This window comes from Elgaria multicarinata, chromosome 3 (assembly GCF_023053635.1).
Source record: "Elgaria multicarinata webbii isolate HBS135686 ecotype San Diego chromosome 3, rElgMul1.1.pri, whole genome shotgun sequence".
In the NCBI taxonomy this organism is placed as follows: Eukaryota; Metazoa; Chordata; class Lepidosauria; order Squamata; family Anguidae; genus Elgaria; species Elgaria multicarinata.
In genome coordinates this window covers 151,972,796-151,990,029 of record NC_086173.1, presented here as the reverse complement: position 1 = coordinate 151,990,029, position 17,234 = coordinate 151,972,796, and the positions used below count along the sequence as shown (strand labels likewise).

The window sequence follows — 17,234 nt, the reverse complement described above, 5'->3', positions numbered from 1 at the left end:
GGCGGATTTCCACTTCCCTTAGAAAACACGAAAGTTAGGAACTGTTTCCATATCACATCAAATTCATTCGTCTTTGCTATACCTCTTCTTACCTTAATATTACATGTCAATTTATCATTAATAGCAATATCCCAAACTTCTTTATACCATTCTTCAATATAATAATCCCCTTGAATCTTCCAGTTCCTAGATATAATTAACCTTGCAGCAGTCAACAAATTTGTTATCAACTCCTTAGTTTATTTTTTACACTTTAGATTTTCAAATAGTGAGAGTAATGCCACTCTTGGTGTCGCTTCAATCTTCATTCCAACTATTTCTTCAATCTCATTAAACACCATCTTCCACAATTTCTGCACAAGTTTACATTCCCACCACATATGTAAATACGTTCCCTTTCCCCCACAACCTCTCCAACAACTTGCTGAGTGCTGGTTGTTATGCACCCGTTAAAGACCCGTCCCTTTAGCCAAGCCTTCCCTGAATGATTGTGTTGCCCAGTTCATTTGTTCAATACTTAGTTTTGGTTTCAAATATTTTAAGCATTTAAATTGTTGAGCTTTTGGCATTTCTTATAATGCATTTTGATTTTGTAAATTGCTTGGGTATATATTTTTAGATGTGGTTGATAAATATATTCTGGGATCAAGCGACAAATTGACTTTTAATATTTGGTTAACCGAATGCACAATTTCGAACCCAAAACATTCGTGTCCAACCAACAGTGGATAAATAAATCATTCAACTCCATGCCACGAAAAGCCACACCTGCTAACGTAATCTGCTGTTTTCCACACATCCAAACTCTGTTTGGAAGGACTGGTGCAGACCAGGCTGGTGGTGTGTAGGCAATGCGTGTACCGTGCTTTTCTGTCCACTTGGTAACCCTAGCTGAGATTTGGTAATTACCATGATTGAGAAGAACGGAAACTTTATACCGCACTGTTTGCCCACCTTCCTGACAACCACAAGTGTTTAGTAATAATTTTCAGTTCATTTCTGTGGGTGGGTGGGTGGGGGGGGGAAATGAGGAAGTTAAGTATAGCTTAGCTGGGTCAATATTGTAATGTTAGAAAAGCAAATACAGGAGGAGGTGCAGGAATTGGGTCATGCCTGAGGCGAAACTTTCTAACCTCATGGGTCTGAAATTACTCACGTCACCTCTGGAATGTGCACATTCTGAAATTCGTGTGCAATGTGTCTAAGATGGGGATTTCCCTGCTTCACTTTCTTCCCTTCCTGCCTTCAAGACATTTGGATTTCCCCCCGTTTCCTTCCTTCAGGGTGAATGGATTTATGTCCATCTGCAAGCTAAAATTCTCCTCACCCCTCCCTGCGTTACCCTGGAATTGCTTCATGAATATGCCATTTCCCAAAACTCAGCTGCTTTCTCGGGGTGGGGTTAGCCAACAACTAGCTTGTGGGCAGGAGAACCAAAGTTTCACAAGTAGTAGAACTACAGTGTTGTGGCTGCTATAGAAACAGCGGAGAGGCTGAAAGACAGCAGAAGAAAGAACCAGAAATGCAGCGACTTCACCAACTTTTCTGCATCCTTATTGGCCTTGGGGCATTTTATACAGGTAAGATAACATATCCTGGAGCCAACTGCAGAGGAATCCGAGTGCTGCGAACTTCCCTCACAGCAGTGCACTGCCTAATTGTACTTGGTGATGCCTTAAGGCCAAAAATCCTAGCGCCTCATTTCTGTTTGTGACCATGCTAAAATAATTCATTCTGAATGTTTATTCTGATGTAGAACAGCTGAAAAGACTTTGAAATCCTTCTTGAAGTTTTCTGAGTGAACATTAGGTTGTATCCAATATTTATTTATTTATTTATTTATTTAAGTATTTTTATGCCGCCATTCAGCCAAAAAAGGCTCTCATGGCGGCTTACAAAAGTATTTCTTGACAGTCCCTGCCCACAGGCTTACAATCTAAAAGACATGACACAAAAGGAAAGGGGATTGGGAGGGAGGAGGAGGAGGGGGAAAAGGAAAGCAAATTCAGGCACTACAATCTTAGTTGGAAAGTTCAGCAGTTACAGGTGACAGCAGAAGGGAGGGGGCTCTCAGCTGGAGCTGGACCCAGGCACGGTGGAAAGATGCCTGGCTGCTGCTTCCTCCCTCATGGTGCCCTCTGCAGAGACAGTTGGTAGCAGGAGGGAGGGGGCTCTCAGCTGGAGCTGGACCCAGGCACGGTGGAGAAATGCCTGGCTGCTGCTTCCTCCCTCACTGGTGGCCTCTGCAGAGACAGTTGGTAGCAGGAGGGAGGGGGCTCTCAGCTGGAGCTGGACCCAGGCACGGTGGAAAGATGCCTGGCTGCTGCTTCCTCCCTCATGGTGGCCTCTGCAGAGACAGTTGGTAGCAGGAGGGAGGGGGCTCTCAGCTGGAGCTGGACCCAGGCACGGTGGAGAGATGCCTGGCTGCTGCTTCCTCCCTCATGGTGGCCTCTGCAGAGACAGTTGGTAGCAGGAGGGAGGGGGCTCTCAGCTGGAGCTGGACCCAGGCACGGTGGAAAGATGCCTGGCTGCTGCTTCCTCCCTCATGGTGGCCTCTGCAGAGACAGTTGGTAGCAGGAGGGAGGGGGCTCTCAGCTGGAGCTGGACCCAGGCACGGTGGAGAAATGCCTGGCTGCTGCTTCCTCCCTCACTGGTGGCCTCTGCAGAGACAGTTGGTAGCAGGAGGGAGGGGGCTCTCAGCTGGAGCTGGACCCAGGCACGGTGGAAAGATGCCTGGCTGCTGCTTCCTCCCTCATGGTGGCCTCTGCAGAGACAGTTGGTAGCAGGAGGGAGGGGGCTCTCAGCTGGAGCTGGACCCAGGCACGGTGGAGAGATGCCTGGCTGCTGCTTCCTCCCTCATGGTGGCCTCTGCAGAGACAGTTGGTAGCAGGAGGGAGGGGGCTCTCAGCTGGAGCTGGACCCAGGCACGGTGGAAAGATGCCTGGCTGCTGCTTCCTCCCTCATGGTGGCCTCTGCAGAGACAGTTGGTAGCAGGAGGGAGGGGGCTCTCAGCTGGAGCTGGACCCAGGCACGGTGGAGAGATGCCTGGCTGCTGCTTCCTCCCTCATGGTGGCCTCTGCAGTGACAGTTGGTAGCAGAAGGGAGGGGGCTCTCAGCTGGAGCTGGACCCAGGCACGGTGGAAAGATGCCTGGCTGCTGCTTCCTCCCTCACTGGTGGCCTCTGCAGAGACAGTTGACAGCAGAAGGGAGGGGGCTCTCAGCTGGAGCTGGACCCAGGCACGGTGGAAAGATGCCTGGCTGCTGCTTCCTCCCTCACTGGAGGATTTGTGTTACTCATTTCAATGGGTCTACTCTAAGCAGGGCTAACATCCGATACAACCCATTGATGTTGAATATTCACTAAATTTTATTTTTCCTGAATTCTCACTTGTCCAGTATTTGGTTTGACATTCTACCAATAATGATTTGGACTGCAATCCTATACACATTTTCACAGGAGTACATCTTATTGAATGTAATGGGGATTCATATATAGGACTGTACTTTCATTTTACAAGGAAGAATTGGATAGATGATATGTAATACAATTTAGTATCTGGCAGCATTTAAAAGCTGTCATGAATGGTATTGGTATTTGATAGCGAACATGCAATGATATTAATATCTGGCAACATGTCTGATTTCCATATATGTTATCTACCAAAAATAATCAAGAAATCGTTGTGTAGAGCACTTGAATGTTTCTGAGTTTAGGAAAAAATATAATCAGGTTCAAAATTAAATTTTGAAATTTGAATCCAAATGTTCACACTTAAATTTGAAGTCAAACATTCACACTTTGTCTGAGTGACAAAATTGGAAAATTAGGTTATTTACAAATTATGCATTTCAGCCCCGTTCTAAAGCTTCAGAGCCATTTCAAATGTTTCAGAGACATTTCAATTGGAGATCACTTGCATATTGGAATTGGGAGTGCAACCTACTGCAACCATTGTACACATGCTTCTTTACATGTATGCTGGGGAGCAATTGTTAGCTGTGACTAAATGCATGTACTCTGAACAAACACACATAGTGGGTTGCAGGTTAATTCCTACATGAAAGAAGTTTCTGCATAAGATTGTTATAATGGTTGAAGCAGTCCTATGATATTCATTGGGGGCGGGTATTTCTTTCTCTGAGACGTAAATACCTCCTCAAGCTGCAGCTGGGACTTAAATGCTTGAATAGTTTCTGTATAACTAATTTCATGGAGAAAACAAGATGTCAGGGGGGAAAGGTTCTAGCCCATCCTTCCACAACCTGGTGTCCTCCAGATGTTGTACATTTCAAGTCCCATTAACCCTAGCAAGCATGGCCTATAGTCAGGAATGCTGGGAGTTGTAGTCCAAAATATCTGGAGGACTCTAGGTAGGGTCAGGTTGTTTTAGTTTGTCTATGTGCAGGGATTATTATTTTTTAGATGGAGAATCATTATCTTTTGTAAAACCACATCTCCAGCCTGAAGTGCCCAAGCACAGGATTAGCACCTCAGCAATTATTATTATTATTATAATTATTATTATAATATTTATTTATAAAGCACCATCAATTTTCATGGCGCTGTACAGAATAAAACAAAACAAGACAATCTGCCATATGGCTTACAATCTAAAATCACCGTAACAGACAGGGGAGGGAAGGGAAAAACCAACCGGGGTAGGGGGCATTAAAACTAAAATATAGACTAGTAGAATCATAGAATCATAGAATAGCAGAGTTGGAAGGGGCCTACAAGGCCATCGAGTCCAACCCCCTGCTCAATGCAGGAATCTACCCTATATAGACTAGTATACTGTATAGTCTATATAGACTAGTACATAGACTAGCAAGAACTAGGTTGAAGCCTTCTACAACTAGGGATGAAGTGCTGAGTATCCACTTCATGTATATATGTGAGGATTTTATGTATGTACATATTTATGGAATTTGTACCCTGCCTTTCAACCAAGAAAAATGGCACTCAATGCAGAGAAAAATGACGCTCAAGGCTTGCTGTATTGTTTTTCTTTTCTTTCTTTTTTAAAGATGGTATTTTATTTTTTTGTCCTCTTGTTTTCTAATGGAAGTAGAAAGCAAGTTTGGTACAGGGCAGGATTTCAACTTTACTGACTTAGGGCATAAGTAATTTTAGGAAAAGGTGCCCTACGAACAAAGACTAGATTAAATATTATGCTAAGTACACTTAGCTCCCGGGTCACTGACAAAATCTGGAAGCACTGCTACGGTCCGCGAATTTCCCAATGTGAAGAATTTGTCAATATTGCATCATCACTCTCCTCTGCGTGAACGTGGATTTGCATGTGTGCAATACATTTATTTATTTAAAACATTTATACCCTGCCCTATATCAATAAGATCTCAGGGCAGTGTACAGATAAAAGTATACAGTATAAAAGACTAAATATACACGCTAAAAACAAATTAAACCATAAACCAAGTTAAAACAATATATAATTTAAAAGCAGTAAAACTATTAAAACAGTTAAAACAATGTGCCAGCTTAGTGAATTCAACCGTTAAAAGCTTTGTTAAAAAGGCATGTTTTCACTTGGCGCCGGATAATTTATTTTTTTTAAATGACGTTGTTTGCTGGATCTGTTTCCTTGATCTAAAAAGCCCTGCCTGTTAGACTTCCAGATGAATGACGGGCAGCTGTGTTTACTTATTGCTGAGGTGAAATGCACTCACTACATATTCAGAAACCTTCTGATCTTGATTAATATTTCACCTAACCCTGGGGTGCATGTTGGCCTTCGAAACAAGCTCTGTCCTGTCAGCGAATGCTTCTGCTCTCAGCATTTCTGTGAGGATAAAATGAGGTAAAGCTATAGGCCCATTTGGGAGTTCTCCCTTCACACAATTAACACTGCATGAGGCGGGGGAGAGCAGGCTTGCACCCACTGCCCCCCTCCTGGTGACCCTGTATTGGGGGTGGGGTGTCTATATAAATAAGTTCCTCCCGTGTTTTAGAGCTCTGTGCCATCCAGACCTTCCCTCCCCAACATAGGGATGGTGTGGATATGTAGTGGTGTAGTGTAGTGTAGTGGTTAGGGTTGGACTGCGACTCAGGAGAGCTGGGCTGTAGTCTCCACTCAGCCATGGAAGCTCACTGGGTAACTTTGGGCCAGTCACTGACTCTCAGCCTCACCTACCTTACAGGGTTGTTGTGAGAATAGATTGAAGGAGGAGGACCATGTAAGTTGCCTTGGGTTGCTTGCAAGAGGGGAAAAAATGTAATCATAATAAATAATGTGGGGCTAATGGGAATGTGTGGGACAGTATCAGTGGGAGCGGCCCCCTTCTCAATGTGAATTGAATAAGTAGGCAATGCTTGAATAGAGCTACTATTTTTCTCTAACTAGAGAGAGAAATCAAAACAAACATGAACTAAGCTCTTTAAAGTTTCCTACAAGGCAAGGCTGTTATCTTCCCATAAGATGTGGGAGCAGAGGCTGGGGGCTCCGATGTCAGTGGGGCGGTGAATCCAATCCCAGTTTCAGTCCGAATCTCTTAGAACTCTAAAGGAGCTGTCCACAGTGCTTCGCTCTCCAAAGGGTTCTGAGAGTCAGCTGAAGTTCCCCTATTGGGGTGTGGGCCTTAGGTGTCTGTCGACGCTAACCCTGACACAAGCCCTACTTCACTGTCTATGAATTATGGCAACTGAGAAAACAAAACAAAACATTATGGGGCTGTAAATATTATTTGATACCAGGGGACTTCTGAAGTCTTTAATTCAATCTTTTCTCAGGCCAGTTTAAGCCAGTTTCCAAATCTCTATAGTGGACACAGCTTTCTGTTAGAGAGTGTTTCGTTGACAAGGTTCCTTTCTGTCCGCTGTAGCTCCTTGTCAACTGTTGTTCTGTGGAGAAGCTGAATACACTCTGACAAAAAGAACCTCACAAAATTCTCATCCCCACAAGTCTTTATGGGGGAAGCTGTGACAGAGCGGTTTCAGACAAAGTTCAAAAAAGTTTTGAACTGATTCGTACTTGTAGCGTAAATATGCCTTAAAGGTCAAAGTAGACTTGACATTAAATGTGTCTCCGCATTTAATGTGTACGTTTAAACAACAACACGCAAACACCACGGGTTGTGGTGGTGATGAGGGTGGTCGCAATAGGCAGGGAAAGGGGAGTTTAGGTCATTCCCACACTCACATTGGGTTCCACCTTTAAAATATATTGGCACCAAGTAGGGATGTGCTCCGCTTCTAATCGAACTGGCGAATTAGAAGCGGAGCGGGGTGCTTCGCCTCCCCTTAAGGCGGAGGCGAAGAGGATTGGGGGGCCGGCGGAGCGTGGCGAAGAGGGTCGAGGTGAAGGCGGATCCTTCGCCTCGATCTGGAGCTCCGCCGGAAAGGTAAGTGGGGTTTACCGGGCCCTGCCGCTGTCGCCCATGCGGTGACAGCGGCAGGGCCCGGTAAACCCCTCCTCCTCTCCCTTACCTGCCTCCGTCCGCGGTCCCTCGGCTTCTTCAATTGAGCCCGCGGTTCAACCAGGAAGTCTAGGCCGCACTTGCGAAATTTTTGGATCGGCCCGCGGGGCGGAGCGGGGGGTCCGTGCACACCCCTAGCACCAAGCCTCCATCTTTGTTTATATATTTTCTGCCAGTAGGGGGAGACTTCTGCTTTATTCTTGGAAGCTCACACACTTGTGGAACAAATCAAAAACATTCCTGTAAATGAGAGAGAGAGAGAGAGAGAGAGTTAGGGTAAAAAAACCAACCAGAAGGGAGGGAACAGAAAAACTAGACAAGTCCAGACTCAGTGACCATTCTTTATTGAACTACACGTGTAGGAGGAAACTCACCCTCAACGGATCGAAGACGAGCTTCTTAATCTCTACCAATCATCCACAACCAACATCTTTTATAACATTCCATGCTCCTCCCTCCTCCCATCCCTTATTGATTGCAGAGTTATACATTTCCTATAAATGAAAGTATTTCTAACAGCTAACAACACATAATATTGTGACAACTATGCCCTGTTTATGTAACTTTCTGCACCAGATAAGCCCCCCCCCCCCGCAAAGGCGGGCAAAGCTAACTTTGCTGACCCTTGGGGTGGTTTTCGTGATAACAAGGAGCGGTGCACCGAAGTGGCTGGGATAATGGCAACTTGGATCCGGGATCCAAGCCTTAGCAGCTGTGTTTTTGGAAACTGCTACATTTGCCAAGCAGGCTAAACTTTCTCTGGGGGTGGTGAGTGCAGGGCAACCTTGAGCAACCAGCCAACTGCATTCTGATGACTCTTTATTAATGAACAGAGGGAAAGGAGGGGGGGGTCTGGTGACAGATTTTAGAATGCCTTGAGTGCTTGGTGTACACTTTCCCCCAGAAAGGGGGTCTTTCGGTGTGGGTCTTTTGAACACCTTATACACAATTTCATCTGTAAAATTATAATCACCATCATTACCATCATCTCGGCGATTTACCTAAGTTTTATTTTACAGAAAGTATTTTTTTCCTGAAAGTTTAGTTGCTTTCTTTTTCAGGCAAGATTCCTGTCTAGGGCTGTCAGCTGATTAGGGGGAAAAGAAACAAACAATTTGTTATTATTAGCCGTAGTGTGACGATACTAGTTTTTATTATTTTATTCTCCCCCGTACTGGTTGGCCTTTCCCCTCCCTGTTTGTGATTTTAGAATGCAAGCCATAGGGCAGGGTGTTTTGTATTTTGTTTTATTTTGTTGTGTACAGCATGATGAAAATTGATGGCACTATATAAATAAATATTATTAATAATAATAATTCTACATTAGATTTTTATTGCATGCTCGTGACTGGCCACTCACTGAAGTTTGCGGGTCCTTTATTATTCTTATTGCATTTATATCCCACCTTTACACAACATCGTCAATCTCCAGGACATCTCCACTTTCCCCCCTTCATCCCACTTTCAAAAAGATCAGAGATAAAGCAATAAGGGACCTTAAATTTAAATATCAACAGTGTGTAGCGCTATAATTCAACCACTAGAGGGCACCGTTTCATTGAACATATAAAGCATTGCTGAGAAGGGAGAGCCAGGGTGATGTAGTGGTTAAAGTGTTGGACTGGGATTCGGGAGATCTGGGTTCTAGTCCCCACTTGGCCATGGAAGCTCACCGGGTGACTTTGGGCCAGTCACAGACTCTCAGTTCAACTTACATCACTGGGTTGTTGTTATGAGGATAAAATGGAGAGGAGTGGGAGGATTATGTATATTGCCTTGGGTTCCTTGGAGGAAAAAAGGTGGGATTTAAGTGTAATAAATAAAGGGAAGTTTTTTAATCCCAAATCACGTGTTCGCAATCTAAAGCTGCCCATCGTAAACCCAGAGAGACTCAGGGGTTTTGCTTAATGCAGAGAAGCTCTGTCTCTGCATGGAAATTGTTAAGTGTTGCAAAAGAGTTACAGTCACTAGAGGAATGTCTGGACTATGACCTAGGCAAATATTTATTTATTTATTACATTTATATACCGCCCTATAGCCGAAGCTCTCTGGGCAGTTTACAAAAGTTAAATAGGTTGTGTCTTGCCAATTGTAACCTGAACCCTTTTAATTTCCACATCTGCTTTCCCCCCAGATGTGACTGATGGCGCCTGTGACCCCCAAACTGCAGAGATTGAAGGAGGCACCTACACAGTGCTGGAAAATGGCACGCTGCTGGAATATTCATGCCCAGCTGGGAAATACCCATACCCTACGGAGACCCGGGTTTGTGAGTACAACAGGCGGTGGAGCTCCATGGAAAATGTGTACAAAAGGCCAGTCCAGAAAGCCAAATGTGAAGGTATGAGGACAGTTGTTCATTTTTAATTAGCTGTCTTGCCTTTCAAACTGGCCTGGAAGTAGTGGCGGTTACATAATTCTACACTCTGGACGCAGTGGTTTTGTAGCACCCACCCCTCTTTTGATTATAAGATGTTAAAACGTAGTAAGCCAGGCCTGCAGCATTGGGGACCCCCCAAAGGGAATTTCAGCAGATGCCATTTGTATGCATGCAGCATACAAATTCCCTCTTCATCACAACAGTGAAAGCTGCAGGAGCCCTGCCCAAGTGACCAGATACAAAAGAGGACAGAACTCCTGCAGCTTTCACTGTTGTGATGAAGAAGAAATTTCTCCAAGTGCTGCATGCAGACAAATGACACCTGTTGAAATTCCCTTTTCTATGCAACTGTTAAAAATACAGGAGCCCTGTCCTCCTTTTCATAGGGTCACTCTATCTCCCCCTCACTCGTGGAGAGGGTTTGAGGGCCAGGCCAGGCGGAGCAGTGACTTCCTCCACTCCCCACCCACTCCTCCTCCACGCAGAGAGTGTTAACTTACATAATGGGCTATGTAAAGGTCAAATTAACAGGGAAAAATAGTATGAACACCAAGAATTAAATTACTGGCATTTTTTGTTTGTTTTATAAGAAAAAGGAAGGATGTTAAGCTAATGCTGAGCTGCAGACATTGGGAAAATCTGAAATTAGGCCTGGGTTACAGCCTAGGTGGCCAGCCAGCTAACTGTAGTGTGTAGGGTGTCCATATGAAAAGGAGGACAGGGCTCCTGTATCTTTAACAGTTGCATAGACAATGGGATTTCAGCAGGTGTCATTTGTATATATGGAGAACCTGGTGAAATTCCCTCTTCATCACAACTGTTAAAGCTGCAGGAGCTATACTAGAGTGACCAGATTTAAAAGAGGGCAGGGCACCTGCAGCTTTAACTGTTGTGATGAAGAGGGAATTTCACCAGGTTCCCCATATATATACACAAATGACACCTGCTGAAATTCCCTTTTCAATACAACTGTTAAAGATACAGGAGCCCTGTCCTCCCTTCCATAGGGTCACCCTAGTAGTGTGCATAGCAGTTTCGATTCCTCTATGGGTATTTTCATCCTCTGCCATCAGGTACTAGGGTGGAGTCTAACTTTGGCCCATAATACAAAGTGTTAATATTTAACTCTTTTTTTCAGGATCACTTAAGTAAATTATAGGGTTATTGTGATAAAGAAAAATCCATCCTCAGTGTGGGAAAGTCTAGAGCAGCCTTCCTCAACCTGGGGCGCTCCAGATGTGTTGGACTGCATCTCCCAGAATGCCCCAGCCAGCTGGCTGGGGCATTCTGGGAGTTGTAGTCCAACACATCTGGAGCGCCCCAGGTTGAGGAAGGTTGCTCTAGAGCGAACAAAATGCAAGCTCTTCCAGATGAGGCTTTGAGGTGTACTCACCTTGCCTTCTTTACTGAATTTTTCAGAAGGTCCCATTCTCAAATTGCTCCTGTTCTTAAAACAAGTATTTATGTATATTTTTAAATGACATAAATGTCTGGCTATGTCACGAATTAAAAGGGCAATTTTCCAATAATAATAATAATAATAATAATAATAATAATAATAATAATAATAATAATAATATCATCATCCTGGGGGAGGCAAAGCATAGCTCTGGAGGGGAAGGAGGGTGGTGCACCCATTTGCCCCATCCTGGCTACAGGGCAGATGTTCCCCAGCATATATACCTATGTGGAATTGACAACTGATCGGGAAGAACGTTGGCTTGGCTTGCTCCTGTGCATTTTAAGAGCTACTTGATCTGCAAGAACCAGTAGGAGAAGCTTTTTTTGTCCTCTGCTAATGTCCACAGATCCAGCTGGTGCTGGAGCTGGTTAAAAAACAGAAAGAAAGGTGCCAATCCCACAGATCTGATAAGAGCTGGAATTTACTGTCTCTGGGAGCCCTTTTGCTTTTCATGGTGATTTTACCACATCAAAAATGATTGTGAGAACAAGGGATTTTGCCCACCCTCCTCTGCATTTTCAAATGCTATGGGTCAGCCATAAGCCTCAAGGCTGAAATGGCCTCAGAGTGGCAGGACAGGACAGGATTGTGAAGTGGGAGGGTTTGACAGACCAAGCAGACAAATTATAGACACCACTTATTGACGTTTGCTATTCCTTCCAGCTGTCCGCTGTCACAGGCCCCTAGAGTTCGAAAATGGCCGGTATGAACCCCGCCAACAATACTACAATGTAAGCCAGGAACTGAGGTTTGAGTGCTACCAGGGGTACACAATGCTGGGATCCCAGAACCGCGTCTGCCTCCCCAATGGGAAATGGAGTGGAGAGACAACGATATGTGATGATGGAGGTGAGTTTGACATTCAGTTGCAGGGAAGATCTGCTAACTCTTCCTCTTTGGGAAGGGCGTAAATGATAAAGATTGGTGTCTGTGGATTCCGTCGACCTACCAACTTCTACACTTGGTCATTTGTCATAAGTTTTGCAAAGCTGAGCCAGATGAATCCAAAGAAGCATGTATGTGTGCTCTGTTTCTTTTTCTTTTTCTTTAAACTATTGTAAATATGTTTATATTGTGTGCTCTGTTTCTCTTTAAACTAATATCAATAGCAGGATAAGCTCAAGACTTAGAATTTCTATGTCAACTAGATCCATTTGCAAAGACACCCCACTCCTCTGTAAGTCAAGATATTCTTTGCAGGAGGTAATTTGTGAATCAGTTAAGAGAATTGAGATGCAGGTCAGCCTTAAAATACTGAAGTGTGGCCTAGTTAGGGTGACCATATGAAGAGTGACCAGATACAAAAGAGGGCAGGGCTCCTGCAGCTTTAACTGTTGTGATGAAGAGGGAATTTCACCAGGTGCTGCATACATACAAATGACACCTGCTGAAATTCTCTTTTTCAATACAATTGTTAAAGATACAGGGCCCCTGACCTCCTTTTCATATGGTCACCCTAGGCCTAGTCTTATTAGCTTCCTTTGCTGCGTGGGTAAGAAAACAGGGATTTCTGGATTCTTGAAATAACGAAGTGTATGGATAATTAAAAGCTCCATCACACCAGGGGTTAACACGCTCCCTACCTTCACTTCTCAGACGGTGTTTTAATTCCTCAATTACTTCCACTTTTCAAAAGAGGAAGTGCAGGAGCATGTGGCCCATTGAGTCCACTGTTCTAATGGCGCTGCTTCTTCTGCAAACAACAGGAGAGAGCAGCCATTCCGAGTTTAAAAAAACATTGGACTTAAAGAGGTGGGTTTTTTGTTGCGCTTGGAAGGCCAGAAGGGGTGGAATGGGGCGCAGGAGGCAGACGACGTCATGTGAGGGACCTGAGCAAACTCCGTGAGTACCCAGTAATGAGCGTGCAATAAAACGCTTGTCGGATGGAGCTCTAAGTAAGGTGGAGGGCTGCAACCTTATATCTTTGGGAGTTTTTTGAACAATGACAGATATTTTTTACATTCACGTACTGTTACACAGTTACACTTCAAAATGATTGACCGTTCCGTAATTGTGTAATCTTTTCTCCTATCCAGGTGGCCACTGCCCTAACCCTGGTATCCCAATTGGTGCCCGAAAAACTGGCACTGAATATCGGGTAGAATACAAGGTCCGCTACTACTGTGACAGAGGACTCAGTCTCGTGGGATCCAACGAACGGACTTGCCTAGAGTCAGAAAAATGGAGTGGCTCAGAACCAGAATGCCGAAGTGAGTAAATTGGGAGAGGTAGCAGGTGGAGGTCTGAGACTGGGGGAATAAATCCTGAAAGTGTGGACTGTGACCATGAGGAAGTTTCCTGTTTACGAAATACATTATCTAAAGATAAGCAGCATTAATTTCAATTCAGATTTGTTCTTGCTTTCTGGGATTCAATCAGACACAATTCAAATGTAGTGGCTGAACCATGCTATAGCTATCAAGAATGGGCTTCAGGCTTATGCATTTCCTCTCTCCCTTGCCTTCCATACTCTGATTTCCTCCGTCCCTTCCTGGTTTGAACAAATCATAGTTGCCACAAGATTTGAATCAGACAACCTATAGTTTGCCTACAAAACTGAACTGAAACCTAATTCAAACTGTGGTTTCCAGTTCTGTTTTATACACGTAAGGAAGCTATGGTTTGAGGTAAATATCACTTGTCTGATTCATGACATGGTTTGCTCAGTCGTGGGAGGGAATTCAAACACATGAGAGGAGAGAATTGGAGCAGGGGAGTGTATGAGATATGTGATAAAAGCCCACACTATTGTGTGTTTGTTATGTCTGAACTGGTGAGAAAGTGAAGGGAAATAGTCAATTATATCTGGTAAGATAAGAGGCCTTTGACCAGCAAATAGCATTGTGCGTAGACCACAAAAACCATATTGGACTCCAATCCAGCAATTCAGAAAATAGCCCAATTTTCCTCAGAGAACCACTACCAGTCAAAATAGGTAATATTTGGCTAGATGGACACATATTCTTTTATGTACCTGTGAGGATCCAAGAGAGAAAAGGTGCAATTGGACTATAGTGAGAGAAACTGAGGGCTTCATCACACCTACTTTCCCCCCCTAGTTTGTCTCTGTGATTTCTAGCTCCATTGCATTAGCATGCCAAGCTAATGGCCCCTTTCATGTGGGCTTGTGGTATCGCGCTATACTGACGAAACTTCCCTTTCACTTGTTTGTTCTTCCACGCCACTCCACCCCGCTCTGCCCCGTCTTCTTCCGCCTCCAGTTCATTTCTTGTAACATTGTGATGGGCGTGGGCTCTTTCTCCTCCTCGCTCTGGCTTTGTCGTCTAGTGATTTACCGATTTAACGTTTCATCAGACAACGGGAGTGGGGTTGGAGCAGTAAAAGTCCATTCAACTGACTCAGCACAACTCCATTCGTTTGACACAGTGTTGGAGGAGAAGAATCGCCCCACCCTCCCCTTTCATAGAATCATAGAATAGCAGAGTTGGAAGGTGCCTACAAGGCCATCTAGTCCAACCCCCTGCTCAATGCAGGAATCCACCCTAAAGCATCCCTGACAGATGGTTGTCCAGCTGCCTCTTGAAGGCCTCTAGTGTGGGAGAGCCCACAACCTCCCTAGGTAACTGATTCCACCGTCGCACTGCTCTAACAGTCAGGAAGTTTTTCCTGATGTCCAGCCGGAATCTGGCTTCCTTTAACTTGAGCCCGTTATTCCGTGTCCTGCACTCTGGAAGGATCGAGAAGAGATCCTGGCCCTCCTCTGTGTGACAACCTTTTAAGTATTTGAAGAGTGCTATCATGTCTCCCCTCAATCTTCTCTTCTCCAGGCTAAACATGCCCAGTTCTTTCAGTCTCTCTTCATAGGGCTTTGTTTCTAGACCCCTGATCATCCTGGTTGCCCTCTTCTGAACACGCTCCAGCTTGTCTGCATCCTTCTTGAATTGTGGAGCCCAGAACTGGACACTATACTCTAGATGAGGCCTAACCAGGGCCGAATAGAGAGGAACCAGTGCCTCACGTGATTTGGAAGCTATACTTCTATTAATGCAGCCCAAAATAGCATTTGTCTTTCTTGCAGCCATATCGCACTGTTGGCTCATATTCAACTTGCGATCTACAACAATTCCAAGATCTTTCTCGTTTGTAGTATTGCTGAGCCAAGTGTCCCCCATCTTGTAACTGTGCATTTGGTTTCTATTTGGTTTCGTCAGCATGCTCTTCCTTCAAAGCACTTCCCCAACAAAAGAAATAGGGAGAGGACGGCACTACACAGGGCATGAAGGGTGCTTTAATACCGTTTGGGGGAAATTATCCAGACTTTCCCCGCTCTAGGAAAACATGAAAAGGGGAGGGGAAGAGGCAGGATGTATGCAGGACAGGCACAACGCCACCTGAGTGCCACGCTCCAAAACCGCAAACCAGGCATGACGAGAGTGCGATAAAACACGGGTGTGATGGAGGCCTGAGACAAACGGCCCAACTAGACTACAGTGAGAGAAACTGAGGTAGAGGGCCCGACTGAAATTCATTGAGAGAAACTGAGGGAAAGGGCCCAGCTGGACTTCAGTAAGAGAAACTGAGGGAAAAGGCCCAGCTGGACTTCAGTGAGAGAAACTGAGGGAAAAAGCCCAGCTGGACTTCAGTGAGAGAAACTGAGGGAAAGGGCCCAGCTGGACTTCAGTGAGAGAAACTGAGGGAAAAGGCCCAGCTGGACTTCAGTGAGAGAAACTGAGGGAAAAGGCTCAGCTGGACTTCAGTGAGAGAAACTGAGGGAAAGGCCCCAGCTGGACTTCAATGAGAGAAACTGAGGGAAAGGGCCCAGCTGGACTTCAGTGAGAGAAACTGAGGAAAAAGGCCCAGCTGGACTTCAGTGAGAGAAACTGAGGGAAAAGGCCCAGCTGGACTTCAGTGAGAGAAACTGAGGGAAAAGGCCCAGCTGGACTTCAGTGAGAGAAACTGAGGGAAAAGGCTCAGCTGGACTTCAGTGAGAGAAACTGAGGGAAAGGGCCCAGCTGGACTTCAATGAGAGAAACTGAGGGAAAGGGCCCAGCTGGACTTCAGTGAGAGAAACTGAGGGAAAAGGCCCAGCTGGACTTCAGTGAGAGAAACTGAGGGAAAAGGCTCAGCTCGACTTCAGTGAGAGAAACTGAGGGAAAGGGCCCAGCTGGACTTCAGTGAGAGAAACTGAGGGAAAGGGCCCAGCTGGACTTCAGTGAGAGAAACTGAGGGAAAGGGCCCAGCTGGACTTCAGTGAGAGAAACTGAGGGAAAAGGCCCAGCTGAACTTCAGTGAGAGAAACTGAGGGAAAAGGCTCAGCTGGACTTCAGTGAGAGAAACTGAGGGAAAGGGCCCAGCTGGACTTCAGTGAGAGAAACTGAGGGAAAGGGCCCAGCTGGACTTCAGTGAGAGAAACTGAGGGAAAAGGCCCAGCTGGACTTCAGTGAGAGAAACTGAGGGAAAAGGCTCAGCTGGACTTCAGTGAGAGAAACTGAGGGAAAGGGCCCAGCTGGACTTCAATGAGAGAAACTGAGGGAAAGGGCCCAGCTGGACTTCAATGAGAGAAACTGAGGGAAAGGGCCCAGCTGGACTTCAGTGAGAGAAACTGAGGGAAAGGGCCCAGCTGGACTTCAGTGAGAGAAACTGAGGGAAAAGGCCCAGCTGAACTTCAGTGAGAGAAACTGAGGGAAAAGGCTCAGCTGGACTTCAGTGAGAGAAACTGAGGGAAAGGGCCCAGCTGGACTTCAGTGAGAGAAACTGAGGGAAAGGGCCCAGATGGACTTTAGTGAGAGAAACTGAGGGAAAGGGAAACTGAGGGATACTGCTTCAGTATCAGAAGCAGGCTGTCAGGCCTCAGGCAAAGGTCAGGCTCCATGCAGGAAAGCACATTTCGGGGCCTAGGATGAGGCAGTCCAAGTGCATGGGCCAAACCACACAAGGACTGAATATCAAGGCAGCATTAGGCAGTCAAGAGGGCCAGAAGCAGGTGCATAACCG

General features: G+C 45.4%; 1 protein-coding gene across 1 annotated transcript in view; it reads left to right on the top strand.

Annotated features, from left to right (window-relative positions):
• Positions 1-17,234, top strand: part of LOC134395555 (uncharacterized) — an 84,262-nt gene that overhangs the window by 43,019 nt on the left and 24,009 nt on the right. Inside the window, exons 19-22 of the mRNA XM_063121718.1 lie at positions 1,418-1,580; positions 9,572-9,778; positions 11,943-12,128; positions 13,316-13,489. Of these exons, the coding sequence (XP_062977788.1) occupies positions 1,418-1,580; positions 9,572-9,778; positions 11,943-12,128; positions 13,316-13,489 (730 nt within the window). The remainder of the gene's footprint in view (positions 1-1,417; positions 1,581-9,571; positions 9,779-11,942; positions 12,129-13,315; positions 13,490-17,234) is intronic.